Source organism: Ascaphus truei, chromosome 3 (genome assembly GCF_040206685.1).
Source record: "Ascaphus truei isolate aAscTru1 chromosome 3, aAscTru1.hap1, whole genome shotgun sequence".
NCBI lineage: Eukaryota > Metazoa > Chordata > Amphibia > Anura > Ascaphidae > Ascaphus > Ascaphus truei.
The window spans coordinates 302,886,787-302,904,580 of NC_134485.1; the positions used below are offsets into that span (position 1 = coordinate 302,886,787).

The 17,794-nt window shown below is 42.4% G+C and overlaps 1 protein-coding gene and 1 long non-coding RNA gene across 6 annotated transcripts in view; one reads left to right on the top strand and one right to left on the bottom strand.

Moving 5' to 3' along the window:
• Positions 1-16,730, top strand: part of DIAPH3 (diaphanous related formin 3) — a 782,005-nt gene extending 765,275 nt beyond the window's left edge. For all 5 annotated transcript variants that reach the window (XM_075591039.1, XM_075591038.1, XM_075591041.1 and 2 more), the window contains one exon: positions 14,356-16,730. In XM_075591039.1, coding sequence (XP_075447154.1) covers positions 14,356-14,600 — 245 coding nt within the window. In that variant the 3' untranslated portion in view covers positions 14,601-16,730. The remainder of the gene's footprint in view (positions 1-14,355) is intronic.
• On the bottom strand, positions 8,340-10,835 carry LOC142489726 (uncharacterized). Its single transcript, XR_012799928.1, has 2 exons — positions 10,688-10,835; positions 8,340-8,607 (listed from the first exon to the last, which is right to left on the bottom strand). It is a non-coding gene; the product is annotated as an uncharacterized LOC142489726 (long non-coding RNA).
• Positions 16,731-17,794: the final 1,064 nt, after the last annotated feature.

The window sequence follows — 17,794 nt, forward strand, 5'->3', positions numbered from 1 at the left end:
ATCATCTGCTTCAGCTGTGGCCAGAAGGGACACTTCTCGCGGGACTGTCCCGGAAAAAAAAAACTCCAACTAGAATGTTCCATCCCCAGTACATGATTTGCTACGTTCAGAACACAGAAACCACCTCCCCGCTCTTAGAGTGCACCAGTGACAAAACCCAGACGAAACCCCATCATCGTACGCTTATCATCGCGTAGGCCGGCTGTCATCGTCCGTGTTTTCATTGACGGCATATACACATCAGCTTTGGTGGACACTGGGTCCCAGGTGACGATTGTGTACCAGCCGTTCTATGATCAACATCTTAAACATCTGCCCTTGCAGTCGGCAGACAAGATGATGCTGTGGGGACTCACCAATGAGGAAATACCCCATGGACGGCGTGGTGCAGGTTTGGCTGGAAATATATCACAGCTGAACACCGGCAAGTCTCACACCATGGATGTGGAGGCTCTAATATGCCCTGAGCCTCGAATACCCAAGTTCCCCTATCATATTGGGGACTAACGCCGACGTGGTGCGGGCGGTGATCAGATCCTACATGCAAGATGCTGGCGAACTACCCCTGTCTGCCCTGCAGGTCCACCCAGTACTGCTAGAAGAGTGCTGCAAGGTATTGGCCCAAGATGGGCATGGGGTCATCTGCAACCTCTCAATCTTCCTGGAGTCAACCAGGTTGCGCTGCTGCCGGGAACAAGCACCACCATGCACCCCTTCACACTCGCACTGGGGACGCAACCTTACTCTAGGAGCCCTTTATTTCAGACCTCTCCTTCACTGAAAAAGGGAGTGGGTGCTTAAAGGGGCAATTCCTCCTTGGTCCAAAGTGAACTAATTACAGTGACATGTTTAAGAGGTCACGTCTGGGTAATTATTACCCTTTTTACCCAAATTTGACACCTATAAGGTTTTTTGTTTGTTTTTTAACATTTGACATGGCAGGGCTTTGATTTCTTCTGGCTACTTCCTTTGTTTGATGTCACTGCAGTATGTGTTCAGCAAGTGCTTGTACAGCCAGAATCCCTCCTCAACACCTAATAACCTTAATGGTTCTCGAAGGACATGGTGGGATAAGGGTAAATAAAACACTTAATTGACAAACACTTCTACATTCAGAGGCTTTAAGAAATTCAACTGGCCGGCTATGTGGGATTGCACTTTTAAAGAATGCAAATGCTGCTTTGTTTTTCTGTTTGCTAGATTATATTGTGTTTTAGCTTTTGTTTTTAATTATACCACCTTTTGAGAAAAAAGGTAAAACTGTGTATTCTTATTTGCTTTAATGACATATTTAATGTATATTCATACAAACCAGTGTATTATTGTCTTGATGGGTAGAAATATGTTATATTTATGTGTGTGTGTAATCTTTGAGAGAACAGATTTAAAATGTAATTTTTACCTAGGGCAAAAAATCTTAACGTAGATTGTTAGAGTAAAGTAAATGTCATATAAACAAAGCATCCACCCAACTAATCCATAATTCAGATGTAGAGTCACACTTCCTATGAACTAATTATCCATACCTTTATAAATGTATTTTATGTTTACAGGCAACTAATAATAATAACAACTTTATTTGATATAGCACTTTTCTCTCAATGGAACTTAAAGCGTTTCACAATTACGATATAGCGCGCGGTACGCAGCACTGTACACACTCCTATTTAATATGCAGCACATAGGATTTATTACAGACAGATTCACTGTCCAGATGAGCTTACAATTTGTTTTATAGATTTTTTTTTATTGATAAAGTGACTTGCCCGAGGTCACAAGGAGCCGATACCAGGATTTGAACCAGACTTCCCTGATTCAAATTCGGTGTCCTTGTTTACAGTGTCTTCACTCACTGAGCCGCTCTTTTTAAGATATTACAATGAATTATATAAATAAACTGCAACACATCCAGAAGATTGTAGCCAGAAGAATGAAGACGGGATCCTTCCATTTGAAATACAATATTGTGCAATGTGTTCGTGACCATGCTCATTGCTCATTTTTGTTCTTTAACGATTTAAATGTGTGTGTATACAGATAATTGACAAATTGGACCACTGACCGGAAACCAGTGGCCATCTTTGGAGGGCAAAACCCCTCTTCTTAAAACAAGAAGTCTCTCCGTATATACTGTACGTGGGTTCTCACAGTCTTACTCTAGGAGGCTTAGTAATGAATATTTGAAGCAGATCAATATGCTTTTTTTTCCATAATGAGTTATGCTAAATTTAATTTCCAAAATACCTTTCGCAAACCAGTTTATCAGTTTACCATTTTTGACTTCTTGTGTACAATAGTATGCTTCACAAATAAGATATACACTGGCGACACGTTTTATTGAAGCACGGCTAGCACCGCAAGCCGGGGGATGCCCCGGCGTGCTAGCCGCACTCCCTCAGCGTGCCGCGCATCACCGATGCGCGGTCACGCGTCATCGGGTGCCTGCGCCCCCTGCACGCGCGTCCAGGGCTCCCCGAGGGAGCCCTGGTGTCCCGCGATGTGGGGGACGGCGGCAGGGGGTTCCGGGGGACCCGGCAGCGGGAGGAAGAAAGCCCCGATCAGGTTACTGCTGCGGCCGAGAACGGGCAAATGCTCGAATAAACTCGGCCGCAGCAGTATGTATGTAGCGGTGTTTCCCCCACCCTCTGAGAGATTTCACTACTATCTGGTGTGGTGTGGTGTGGTACATACCTCCTGGCTTACAGTAGATTTGAGTCTCCTGCGGTGTTGTGGAGCAACACAGGACAGGCTTCTGTGGTATGATCTGATTCTTTCTCTCGGTGTCAGCGCCTCCATCTCGTGCAGGCTCCAGGGATGTGGAGACAATCCCTGCAGGAGAACTCACTTCCGCTCCCCCTGATAGATTGCAGTTTTAGGCAAGAGGATATATTTCAACAGGATCTCTTTATTTAGTGCACTGGCAGATGTTACAGCATACACAGCTCACTTCTTGGGGCTTCACCCACAGGATGAACCTCCACTCCAGGCCAAGGGCACCTGAAGCAGTCCATGCTCTTCCCATTCTCCCTGGTGGAATAAAGGGTATAGTCTCCCCCTCCACTCCCCTAGGGGAGGGAGTACAAACTCAGCAGAGCCCTGCACAGTTGTTGGGGTAGACCAGTCTCTCTCAACGAGGTAGGGGCACTGACTAAATTTAGCAGAGCAGCTCCTTAAGTAAAAGGGAAGTAGGTACCAGGTCTGAATCCAGTGATTGGACACACACAGGCCTAGTCCCACCGCCTCCCCTGTCACTCAAGAAGCTACTGGGAGTGGGGAAAACCCATGATAACACCTGGCAGGCCTGCTCTTACCAGGTCTTACTGCCACGGAGGACAGACTTAATAGCCAAGGAAACCAGCCTGGCTACATTTAGAAAATAAAATTATAAATGTACCAATGTACAAGATATACACGCACGTAACCATTTTGCGTTTCTGAAGCCATTTTGAAGTAGAAATTATTAGTATAGCTGAAAAGTACAGAGAGGCCTTAAATTCTGCTTACTTGGAAGCAGCACAAAACTGTCGTTATCTTCACATATTGTTTTGTATTGTGGCAAGAAGAATAAATGCATGTTTGTGGTATTACAGAAATGGTGGTTATTGTATAAATCTTTCTAGAGACTTCTTCCCATCTGTTTACTCATAACTGTGGTATTGGTATGGCAGCATGCTTTTATTCTGACTTTTGTAAAGTGAAACATGAATCTTCAAAGTGACACATCCATTCAGTTAATAGATATCAAACTTTACACATGAAATGAAAAAAGTAGGTATCACAGATTGCACAAGTGCATCACTGTCCCCGTGGCAAGATGAATTAAAGCACTTCATAAAGAATCTTTGATTGACATAAAACACAGACCTCTTTTGTTTATAGGCACTACAAAGCTACAAGAACAATCTAATGAAAATGTTGGGACTTGTCAAAGACCATCTGCCCTAGCATTACAATGTAATTATTAGGTTTGGTTGAGGTTCTCGTGGTGAGATGGAACTAATTTTGACCGCAATGGATGGATCAAGATTTACAGCTTCCCTGATTTTTGGGGTATTCTAGCTTGGTGCCCCATCATAGATGAGGTGCAACCACCAAGACAATCTTTTCACAAGTAAGGGTCACAGAAGGACAAGGAAACTCCATATTAGAGCATCAATATGTCAATTGGGAAGAGATATACAGTATACAGTAGAGGCAACGTTTATTCTAACATTTGCCGTCAACTAGCCAGGTTACATTCTGGGTATGTGCTGGGTATGTTCTGGGCTAGTTTGAGGCACGTTTAAGGCATTTCTGCATTGACTAACGACCCATAGGATTAACACAGCAGGGATCCCTGGCAGTCCAATTCAGTTTGAATGGGACTGCCAGGGACCCCCGCTGTTAATCTGATAGGCCATTAATCAATGCAGAAATGCTGGGGCTAGTTTAAGGAACGTTTACGGCATGTATTCAGAATGTACCTGGGTGTTTCCTGGGTTTTTTGGGGAATTGCCACTGGTTTTTGTTCGAATAAGAGTTGCCTCTACTGTAGTAATATATGTTGTAAACAATGTTTGTATAATGTATATTGAATCTGTTTGCTGGTCACATTACATTTTGGCTGAAACGGAAAAAAAAAAATCTTCAAATATTTAGAGAAGAGAAGTATATTCCTTCAGCAGCATTAACTTTGCATATAAAGCAAGTTAGTCGACTTTAGGGTTTGTATCTGTACTTGTCTTGTTATTGTTGGTCTATAGTCGCTCTTCCATTTATTTATTTGCAGGAAGTTTAGTAACAAAACCTACAGTATTTATGTAAATATATTTAGCAATTAGTATGTATATCCACTTTTATTAAAAGACCCATCTGACCTTTTAACCACGTTAACCTTTTTTATCTGGCTAGCATGAATTGCCCTTTTGAGTGTAGAGTACTTTTTCATTTAGACGAGGTCCGGGATCTCCAGTCTTTTATTGCATTTGACTTCCCTCTTCTCATTTCCATAGACTTTATTTTTTCATTATTGAATTTTACATTTCATTTTTAGAGTTCTTATACTATCCGTTTATTGGTGATTTAACATTTTCTCTTCCACTCAATATTCGTCAAGCACCTTCCTTTAAAATGTTTAAAGCGTAGCTGAAAAATGTATCTAAGAGAAAATGTGTTTTAAATTGTTTACGCCCACTCTACTAACTCCTGATGCACATGACCTCTATAACTTGCACTTTTTATTAATGCACTTTTACTTAATGCACTTTTACTTACTGTGTCTGTATGCCCTGTTGTACGCTTTTTGCATTGTAAGCTCCTTGAGGCAGGCTCTCTCTTTGCCATACAATATGTTACTATTTACTTGTTGCTGCTGTTCCTGTTGTTTGTACTTTATTTTCCTTGTACAGTTTTAGCCAGGGTTGCCACCTTCTGATAAATAGTCACCCAAAGACCTTTTTTTTAAAAAACAGGTTTTTATTGATATATTTAACTCTCTTACCTTCTCTGGCGGTGGCGGCATCCCCCCCTGCATGGTCCAGTCAAGATGGATCCGTAATGTCAAATGGCGTTGTGGTGCCATGACAATGTGACGACGCGGCCTCATGCGATGTTTGAATGCCGTAACAACGGAACATCCTGCGGCACCGCATTGCCTGTGCGACGTCACGTGACATGCCATTGTCATGGCAATGGAATGCCATTTGACGTCACGGATCCGTATTGACGGGACCATGAAGGGGGAGATGCTGCCGGCTGATGTCGCCACCGGAGATGGTAAGAGCCGAGGCCCTGCACCAAACATCCCAGCCAGCCCTGCAGTAACCTGGAGATTTCCTATCTCAACCCATAGCCCAGAGATACCTGGCCGAAACCCATTGTCTCCGGTCAAACCCGGAGTGGTGGTAACCCTGGTTGTAGCAGATGTTATTGTACCTGTCTTAACACTAGCATGTTATTTAACAGAAATACTATTGAAAAGAATGGTTAAGGAGATACCACATGTTATGTAACCCATTATTCTGTGAGTTAATGGGGTAATGCCGTCTGCTACATCTGTACTATAATTTTACACAGAGCTGTGATCACTGTTGGTGCTATATACTGTAAATACAATTATACATCCAATTATGCATAGTACCCTCCACACCGTACTTTACGTATTTTAATTATGTTCAAATATTAGAACAAAAACATACGCACATAAAAGGTTATTTGCTAAAGTCCTTCAGCTGCAAAACTGAAGCAAACCTAGGGCAAAAAATAGCAACATATGTATCAAAAAGAAAAAAATCAATGAAAATGTTTACTTTGAATTGGAGCAGTTATTTTGCACTGGTTTTGTCCTCATTCTACAGTAAATAACCCCCATGTCATAGACCTGTTTGCTACCATAGGGGCCTGCATAGCTTAGCTCTGCCAACAAAGGGTTAACCTATTAAACCTATCACAGCCATTAGTTCACTCTGCTCCTAATTGGGACAACCACTTTCCTTCTGATAGTGTCTTTGAGTTATATGTAAAAGCCTCCACCTTTCTAAGGAACCTTATTTTTGTCTTGTTTGTCGCTTCTGCACGGTATGCATCACTAGCCAAATAATATCAGCAATTTCCTCCTTATTGCACCATCAGCCAAATGAGACTTGAGCTGAGCATTGAGTCACAATCTGCAGTACGTCTTACACAGCCACCTTTAAGTAATAAAGCTCTATGGCTAATAAGCAATGTCACACTCGGGGCCCGCAAGGCCTCTTATTTGGCCCATTCAATTGAATACCTTTTAAGGTATCTTCAAACAGCAGAAGGTGTCTTATAGCAGAGCACTGCTTAGTAAATATGCCCCAATATTTTGCAATACTGCTTGAAAGTAGTTTGTAAAATTCAAGTTCCTATTGTTTCCCATATCCTGACAAGTTCAGTGCCTGAATCTGTAATACAATTATGGGTTAATTAAACATTGTAAGCACTATCTATAACCACATTTTCAAAAAGTCACAAGCCAAATATGCAAAATGTCTATATGACTTTCCTCACCCACCACAGTAAATTGATATGACCTTTATATTAATTACTTCATATTAAGAACTGTATTCAATAATGCAGCACTGCCTGTGACCGTTTTCATTATCAAGGATATTACTTTTTCAAAATGTTACTCCACCTTAAAGGAAACCTGAAAATAAAATAGTCATTGACTGGCACCCAGTGAACTATATGGTGGTCCAAAAAGAGGTGGTATACTTGCTTGTTACTTTATTATATGGAAGAAAGGACCTATAAGGCCACCCCTTTATTTTCCCATTGAACTACAACCGACCTTATAAGTGAGATGCAAAGCATACTGTATTGCATATGCATACATATGAGCTGAATTGTATCCACACACATACATACACAAATAGTTAGAATTTCATTTTTATTAGCTACCTTACTATCATACTCGTGCCATACTAGCGTCTACCTTTATTGACAAAAAAAGGAGACCTATATAAAAATAAAGAGAGAATCTCCATGGTAAAATTATGTGTTTATAGCCTGGCCTTCGGCAGCTATTGCTAATTCTTGGCCTTTTCTCTATTAGTCCTGTTAGTACAGGCAGTGGAAAGGTTAATTCCTTCACATGGCCTGCATGTAAGTTTTCAGCCTTGAATCATGTAGCAATATTCGAGGGCGGGCTTTGCAACATGAGGTATGTCAATCAAAGGGGTGGATATTGGTTGGAACGCCCCTGCTGTGTGTGGGCCAATCTGTATCCAGCAAATTGGGATATACCTCCTAAATTAAGTGATCAGTTAGTAGGAGAAGAGATATTGAGTAGAGCTGATAGAGAAGCGGTCTCTCCCTCTTACCCCACCTGGGTAAGGAGGGAGGGCAATTATGCTACTATGAGCAGTAAGAGAGAGAGAGAGCTGAGCAGGGCATAGGCATGCAAAGAGAGACAATGCTGTGTTATGCTGTGTCACGCTGTATATGCTGCTCTGCCAATAAAGACCAACAGTAAAGAAGCATGCTGTGGGAATCACTGTTCCTGATGTGAGAAAGATAGTGTCAGTGGGGGTCTCTCCTCTGGAGACCCCAGAGGATCCCTACTGGCTGGAGGCACTGCACCACCCAGAGAGAACAAGAGCAAGGTCACCTGCCCCAACACCTAGTGTCCTGGTTCTCCCTACAACACCACGGAGCCCTCAGCCCTCCTGTTTGCCAGCAGGTCACAGCACCAAGACCGTGTACAGCAAGCATGTCAAACTCAAATGCTAACAAGGGCCAAATAAACAAGGTTTAAGTCTAGGTGGGCCGCAAAAAAAAAAACTTACATTTTCATAGAAACGTAGGTTTATTTCGAAAAGTACAGTGTGTGTGTGTGTGTGTGTGTGTGTGTGTGTGTGTGTGTGTGTGTGTGTGTGTGTGTGTGTGTGTGTGTGTGTGTGTGTGTGTGTGTGTTGACCTCACTAACCGAACCAAAAAAAAAGCCAGACGTGAATGACTTCTGAACACATTAACCAGTGTCAGGATGCCCCCTCTTAACAATTTCCAAAGCAGCAATCCCACCTGGGATCTTACCTGATCCGCAGTCCCTCAAGGTACTATACTGGAGGGGAGGTGTTCTCCCGTGTGAAACTTGAGTCAGATCTGAAAGAAAGCAGAATAGGTTATTTCGGTGTAGGTATAGTGCAGTTAAGATAAAACAGAGAGAGTGGGTGAGGGTGACAAACAGAGGGTGGGAGAGAGAGGGTGGGAGAGAGGGTGAGAGAGAGAGAGAGAGAGAGAGAGGGTGGGGGAGAGAGAGTGAGGGTGGGAGAGAGAGAGAGAGGGTGGGAGAGAGAGAGAGAGGGTGGGAGAGAGAGAGAGAGGGTGGGGGAGAGAGAGTGAGGGTGGGAGAGAGAGAGAGAGGGTGGGAGAGAGAGAGAGAGGGTGGGAGAGAGAGAGAGAGGGTGGGAGAGAGAGAGAGAGAGAGGGTGGGGGAGAGAGAGAGAGGGTGGGAGAGAGAGAGAGAGAGAGGGTGGGAGAGAGAGAGTGAGGGTGGGAGAGAGAGAGAGAGGGTGGGGGAGAGAGAGTGAGGGTGGGGGAGAGAGAGTGAGGGTGGGGGAGAGAGAGTGAGTGAGTGGGAGAGAGAGAGGGTGGGAGAGAGAGAGAGGGTGGGAGAGAGAGAGAGGGTGGGAGAGAGAGAGAGGGTGGGAGAGAGAGAGGGTGGGAGAGAGAGAGAGGGTGGGAGAGAGAGAGGGTGGGAGAGAGAGAGAGGGTGGGAGAGAGAGAGAGGGTGGGAGAGAGAGAGAGGGGTGGGAGAGAGAGAGAGGGTGGGGGAGAGAGAGGGTGGGAGAGAGAGAGAGGGTGGGAGAGAGAGAGAGAGAGAGGGTGGTTGACTGACTCACCGGGCCTGTTGGCGGCCCTGTCCTCATTCTCTCTCTACTTCCCCCCCATTTTCTCTCACCCTCTCCCATTGTCTCCCCATATTCTCTCTCCCTTCCCTCCCCCCCGTTCGCTCAATCCCCTCTATTCTCTGTCTCCCCACCCATCTCCCTTCTCCCCCCCCATTCGCTCATTCCCCTCTTCTCTCTCCCCCCTCTCTTCTCTCCCCCCCCCCACACACACAGTCTCCCGAATACATATTAAAATAATACCCCCCACACTCCCGAATACATATAAAAAATACCCCCACACTCCCAAATACATATAAAAATAACCCCACGCCCCCGAATACATTTAAAAAATAGCCCCACCTCCCCAATACATTTAAAAAATAGCTCCACCTCCCCAATACATATAAAAAATACCCCCACCTCCCCCCATCATCATGATCTCATCTCCCCAGACTGGCCCCCATGCCCCATCATCGTATTCCCCACCCCCTGCCTCCCATCTTTATCTGCCCAGGCTGGGGCCCCATGCCCCATCATCATATTCCCCCCCCCCATGCCCCATCATCATATTCCCCCCCCCATGCCCCATCATCATATTCCCCCCCCATGCCCCATCATCATATTTCCCCCCCCATGCCCCATCATCATATTTCCCCCCCCCCCATGCCCCATCATCATATTCCCCCCCCCCATGCCCCATCATCATATTCCCCCCCACCCATGCCCCATCATCATATTCCCCCCCCCCATGCCCCATCATCATATTCCCCCCCCCCATGCCCCATCATCATATTCTCCCCCCATCATCATATTCCCCCCCAATGCCCCATGATCATATCCCCCCCCATGCCCCATGATCATATCCCCCCCCATGATCATATCCCCCCCATGCCCCATCATCCCCCCCCATGCCCCATCATCATATTCCCCCCCCCATGCCCCATCATCATATTTCCCCCCCCCCATGCCCCATCATCATATTTCCCCCCCCCCATGCCCCATCATCATATTCCCCCCCCCCATCATCATATTCCCCCCCCCCATCATCATATTCCCTGCCACCCATGCCCCATCATCATATTCCCCCCCCCCATGCCCCATCATCATATTCCCCCCCCCATGCCCCATCATCATATTCCCCCCCCCCATGCCCCATCATCATAATCCCCCCCCATGCCCCATCATCCTCTCCCCCCCCATGCCCCATCATCCTCTCCCCCCCCCCATGCCCCATCATCCTCTCCCCCCCCCATGCCCCATCATCCTCTCCCCCCCCCCATGCCCCATCATCCTCTCCCCCCCCCCATGCCCCATCATCCTCTCGGCCTCTCTCCCCCCCCCCTTGTCCTTACCTTATTCCAGGCAGGAGGCAGTCTCACAGACATCTTTTGCAGCTATCTCAGCTGTTGGCTCCGCCCCTGCTGTCCTCCCACACAAGGCATGTGTGCAGGATGACTGCCGTCCGACTGCAGTCCCAGCAGGCCAGACACACACACACACACACACACACACCATTCAAGGAGAATGCAGTCTCTCCGCCGGGGTTTTGACTCCGCCCCCGTGTCCTCCCACACACGGCACGTGTGCAGATTGACTGCACCCGGCCACCGTACGCCTCCAGCCCCTGCAGGACAGATTTTACTTCCGCCCGTGCTGCACGCTTCCCCCACACCCGCGCTCGCTTCTCCCGCGGCCAAAACTTTTAACCGCCGCCCACGCGCTCGCCGACACACACGACCACCGCGCTGGTTGTGAGCGGGCCGCAAAAATATCCGTTGAGGGCCGCATGCGGCCCGCGGGCCGCATGTTTGACATGCCTGGTGTACAGTAACCAGAAGGAGTGGACCCCACCCAATCTCATGTGGGGGGGGGATAATAGGGTTACATGTTAATAATACTGTTGATGAAACATTGGTGATAAAACGTGTGCACTCACAAACATGTGACCTTGGGATCGCGTGAGAATAAAATATCAAGTAATAGAATCAAACAATCCCCAAAGATTTGCATGGAAACTTGCAGCTCTTATAAAGAACAACAAACAAAGGAATACTTTTGTGCTTGTTGCACCGAACGATGTCACGTGAAAACCTTGATAATGAGCTGAAGGGGCTTTCTCTTCCTTGAAGCTGACCCTGCCCATTGTAGAGAACTGAATGACGAGACTTGAGTGCCACACATAATAGCGATACCAGCTCTCCCTGCCTCATAATTGGAACTGTATATTTTGAGAGGATAAACAAACAAATATCAGCAATGTGCTTCTTGTGGCGCCATCAGCCAAACGAGACTTGTTTTTGTGGAGGACGCTGCTTTGTGCAGCTTATCAAAGACATTTCTGTGCTAATCATTGGATACTGTTGGATTCTGTTACTGAATATTTTATTCTCACGCGATCCCAAAGTTGCATGTTTGTGAGTGCACATATTTTATCATTAATGTTTCACCAATTAGTATTATTAAAATATAATTTTACCATGGAGCATGCACTTTATTTTTATTTTTAGTTTTTCTATGTGGCATTGGTCAGACTAAAGTAGCTACACTAGGACTCCTGAAAATACTCCGGGGGAACAGTACATTTTCACCTCTGACCGTAGGATTTGTGAACACTAAACAACAATCTTGTGCCTGCAATGTTATTTTTTTTTTCTTTTTTCTCGTTGACTTTGGTTCTATTTTTTGCGTCTAATAAGATTACATATATTATCATACTGTATATGTTTTGGTATTAGTTAAACACCTTTATTGTCATATAATGTTAATAATCGAAATATGAATTTACTGAGGAACTTTTCAGCTTTTTTTCTTTATCAATATTATTGTTATTAATTTACAAGTGTATATAGCATTGCTTGGTCAATAGTGTTAGTGTGTTTTTTCTTTTTTATATATTAATTTTTTTTAATGATGTTTTGCATCACCAGTTGAAAACTGAAGAAGGAAATTTGGGGAGTAAGGCATGTGCAGGCTTAGAATAGACAACAGAAAGGTTAGAATACATAATAGGTGTTATTCACTACAAATAATGATCCTGAAGGTCCCTTTACGTAATTGTTCTTGAGCATAATTAACAGCTGTTGTCATTTTGTGAATAACCCCTAGTTAGTAGGGGGCATGTTATACATATGTTACCACTGCTACATTATTGCATATCCGTGTGGGTTTGTTTTTATTACTGTACCTCATTTTAGGCAATTCTTTTACCAGTGTTTTAAACTAAGAATATAGATACATGTTTAAGTGGCTTCTTTTCTCTTCTATGTAGGTAGTAAAGGGACACAATAATAGTTTGTGAGAGGTACGCAGGTCAAAAATTATTATGCTGCATTGATTTTTACTTTTTGGGGTATTTTTAATCAATAAATATGTTAGATATTTTGATCCAGGTCTGACTTTTAAAGTGCTTTGCGTTTCTTAAAGTTCAATTATGCCCAGCCTGAATACATTATATAATGTTTTTTCTGAAAGATTATGTATGGCTGTTTGTTTTATTTTTACAGCAGATATTTTCTCTGTCATTCTCTGGGTGGCCTCCAGCAGCAGCCTTTATGTATGTTTATACATATTAATATCTTGATTATATCTCCAGACCCTGTTATTTTTAACTATTTTCAACACATACCCTTTTGATACTTATTTTTGTACTTCCTTAAAAATGTGATTATTAGTGCAATTCAGTAACTATGCTGTCTCGCCTGTTATATAGAGAGGTTTGAGGCCTATGAAAAGATGATACTTTTATGAAGCTACCGTATTCATTTTAACCAATGTAATTCCATTAAAAGAGACTAAAAAGCATTGGCTGCAGGAGTAAAATGGACAGAAAGTGATAGGTATTTGGAATAATGTTATAACGTTTAGACATTCTGCTTAACTGTAAATCCTAGCTGTATTACAAGAATTTAAGTCACAGTTCCCTACTCAATGCAAAATGTGATCAAAAGAGGATTTTTTATTTTCCAGTAGCCAGAAGGTGATCACACTGTTGAAAATTGTCAAGATTGTCCAAGATTCTGTGTAAAATACTCATCCATCACTGTGAGCCCCTGGTCAGGAAATGACAATGCAGTAAATATCTTCAGCAACCACCTTTTAATGTACAAGCTGTTTTCAGTAGGAATTTTCAGCACTCGCATAAAACACACTGTCATGAGTGACTGCCTGTGCTCCAAAGTCATTACTATTGGGATGATAGAACATCTTTCAGCGGATAACCGAAAAACTTTAAATGTCATGTCAAGTTTGTTGAAGCCATTTTCAATCCCCTGTTCAAGGTTACATGAATATTGAATATGCCTGTTTTTAAAAAGTTTGAGATCTGTGGGAGGGATCATTCATAAGAATGGTAGATAGAGGAATAGCAATTCGATGGAAAAAAAATCTGCCTGGTGCCGTTCGGGGAAGTCAGTCACTCAGAGACTGTTAATCATCAGACTGTGTAGCGGACTCCTTCTGCAGGTGTGATAAGTCAAGATCATTGTCACTTAATAGTAGCTCTCTAGAAGAGAATCAGAAGGTAAGGAAATAGTTTTCCTGGGAACATTAAACAGCGATGGTGATTTGATTGCAAATGTAAAGAATCCTTCTGGCTCCGTGAGTTTATACCCAGTCAAACAAGTCTGCATTTGATTTCTAATGGATGCAAAATAAAATAAAATGTATTTACTTCTGACCTGCCCTCTTTATCAAATGAATTTTATGTGAAAATGCAAATTACTATGATAAAGATGTATTACCATCATCAATATCCTTATCTCTTGGGCCAGATCTGCTATAAATAACTACTATAAAACTAGCTTGTTTCTGGTGAGACTGACATTTTAATACCAATATGTTTTTCTTTGTGTTGCTTTTTTATGCTGTTGCATTACAAAAAAAAAGTATTGCAGCTTGTTTCCTGCTTTTCTGTTTGTGCTTAAAATAACACCCTCGGCAACATATTCCTCTGCAAATTCTATATCTTGTACAGTTTAATCTCACAATGTAACATTTGGTTTTCTTTCAATTTTTTTTGCAGAAAACCAAAGAACTCAACTTGAGAGGTCACGTTCGCGACCCAATATCCATTCTAACGCAACAAGAGCTCCAGTTGCCAAGGAGCTCAGTTACGAGTTGGAAACTAATTCTTCTACAACTAGAAGCAGAAAGGAGGTCTGTAACACAGAAGGCAACAAAGAGAAAGGAGCCGGTCATGGCTCTGCTTCCAAAGCGGAGTCAGTTCCTGAAGTAGAGGCTCTCCTGGCAAGGTTGCGAGCTCTGTAACAAAGAGTCCAGTGTGTTTACGAAAAAAGCTACAGCTGTTGTCAACATTTTGGTGGCAAATCAACAACAAACTATTGTACTTGCAAAATGTGGTGATGTCCAGCCCTTCATTTTTCATTAACTTCGTATAAATTAGCTTCCAAAGAAGGTGTATTATAATAAACCTATTGTTTCTCTGAAAAGAGATTTTGAAAGAAGAGGAGAATGAATGCCTTTATGCAAGTGATTGTTTAAAGCAGCAGTCCTGGCTGTTTTTTTTTTCTGTGAACATAAAACAAATACAGCGTATAACCAAATTTGACCGAGTCAGCATATAGGGCTGAACCTCATTATTTACAGCTCTGGGGAGAGCCGTTTCCCAAGATACTTACAGGTGTATGTACCGGTGTGTCCTCCCCTTTTTGGAGTTAAATATGGCTGCCAAATATCACAGGTTTCATTTGCCAATTGGATGGCCAATTAAATGCCCGGTTTACACCTGTAACTGCACCGGTAAATATATTGGTTACAGTAGAGTCCCCAGGCGATGATAACACAATTCAGCTCCAGAGGAAAATCCTGGTTTCAATGCTATCAAAAAATATTTGAGGCGAGATTGCTGTGCTAAGTGTAATTTCCAGGGAGCGTTATTACACATTTTTGTAATTATATTGTTGGACAGCTAAATAATGGGATTGAATTATGAATCGATGAAAGTGCAATCTCTCTTTCAAAAGTTTGAGATAAACATAGGAAATAAAAACAAACTATATATATACATATACAGCACTTATTTTTTCACTTTAGTTTATCCTTAAAAACAATTGCATAATGTGCGATCTAAACTGTAAGAACAATTTTTCCTAGGAAAGAAAAAGGCAGCCATTTTATACACGTCACCAAAAGCATAACATTCCATGCCCATATACAGTACCTGGAGCGCTACATCATAAAAACAATAGTGCGTAGCATTAAAAGTCTTACAAAAATGTTGATAATGCCTTTTTACATGTTTTAAGCATGGAACCTTATGAGCTTCCCCCGTGCTAAATATTCAGAAAATACGTATTTTATGTCATTATGTTGCTCAGGATAAAGACCAATGTTTATCATTTCTTTCCAAGAGAATTATTGTGTGAATTCTGGCTTTCTGTTCATGGATATATCTTGAATATGTTTAAGTCTTAACCAATTACTATAATTACCAATTACAATCATTGAGATTGTTGCACTATTTTCTGCACAAAATACTTTATTTTATCACTTTCAAAATATATGCACATGTGTACATGTGTGTATGTACAGTATATTAAAAAAAAGTGTGTGTTTGTACACACATACTTTCCCTGGTTCAAGAAACATTTACAGTTGACTTTGTTGACACTGCATATTGAACTTCAAATATTCACAAAAGAAGCAAGATTACCTTTTTTTTCCCCCAGATCTCAGGTTGGCAATTCACAATTTGAGGTTTTCTTTAGTTCTACCACTATAGTATGTATAGCACTATTTAAGCCTCAAATATTTATAAGCACTACAAATATAATTATTGAGATAATATAAATGTAACAAATACCTCACTTGATTCAATCCAGAATAGTGTAATTAAGTATGAGTAACTCAGCTGTCATCCTGCTCATACCAATTCTCATGGCATATAACATTGATGCACAACTACATTCTAGGTCAGTGATTTTCAACCTGGGTTCTGCGGAGGGGGAGAGTGTGTGTTGCTCTGTGTGGGGGAGGGAGATAGAGTGTGTGTGAGTGAGAGGGGGAGTGTGTGTGTAAGGGAGTAAGTGTGGGGGAGAGAGAGCGCGTAAGGGGGAGAGACACGAGAGATGGGGGCGAGAGACGAATCGAATTCTGCTATTCCCTGACCAAAAAAAGGTTGAAAACCACTGTTCTAAGTATTGTCTACCTACAGTATGACTATTGCCCTTTCAGTTATAAACTGTTATTTGAATTATACCATGTTTTATTATGAAGCATTTATAAGGAATATTCATTGGAAACTATTCTGCATATGTGGCCTTTTGATCTTCTACCCTAAATTGATAAATATAGTTGAGAATTTTTACGCTGATTATATACAAAAAGTATTGGCTGCTTTGTAAAGTTAATACATTGAAATTAAATAATATTGCTTCATGTCTGTCTCATTTTTTTATGTTGGCTTCAAAAGAAAGTGACACTGCAGCTGCTTCTACAGTTTACTTAGTATAGATGCAACACAAACAACTTTGCATTAATAAGCAACACTGAGAAAAAATATATTTATATCGTTTTTTGCTTTTTAACTTTGTACAGTTGGTTTAAATTTTTCCTGCTCCCCCGCTGGTCTCCTGTCCTCCAAGGGCTTCTTGGTTGGAACCTAGAAGTGCTGCCACTCTGCAGTCTGAGGACAGGTGCCAAGCGTGACAGGCAGAGAGTAAAGATGCTAACGCAGGACAGAAGTAATTTCATGTTACTATGGAACCCACATGCCTGTGATATGCTGACATTTCAAGACACGTGTGTGAGGATGTATTTAACTTTTTATTCTTGATTTGATGATTAAAGAGTAGTACACTGTTGGAGGATTTTTTGTTTGCGCTTGTCTAAACAGTTTCCTTTCCAAACAAGCTGATTTTAAGACCCTTCCACAACTGAGCTACTACTGGGATCTCAGGACTGGATATCTAAAAAGATTTTGAAATTACTTTTTAAGTGACTACACGCCTATATTGTGGGATGTGTATATAAAAATAACTTTTTAGCCCATTTATCATAATCTGTATCACTTTTTATCGCTTTGATATTCTGAATACTATTGATTTGTTTGAGATGTATATGTATCTTTATATAGAACCCACAGCGTACTCAGCGTTTTACCAAGGAGACAATACAGTACAAGGAACTATAACACAATAAGTGCAACACGCAAAACAGGAAACAGACAAGGAAATCCCTTCCCTTCGAGAGCTTACAATCTAAGTGGTATGTTGACAGATTTACATAAGGGAATAAGTGCAGTAGATGGCAGTGCTTGGCCACAATGGTTGGTAGAAGCGACCGGGTGTGGGACAGTAGCCGTGAGTCTAAGCTATTGAAATGTTTCATTTAAGAGGTAAGTTTTACGGTTTGATTTAAACGGGAGGACAGAAGATGCCTGACGTATTCCTAGGGTGAGGGCTTTCCACAGGTAAGGGTCAGTGAGGGGAAAAGAGAGAGCA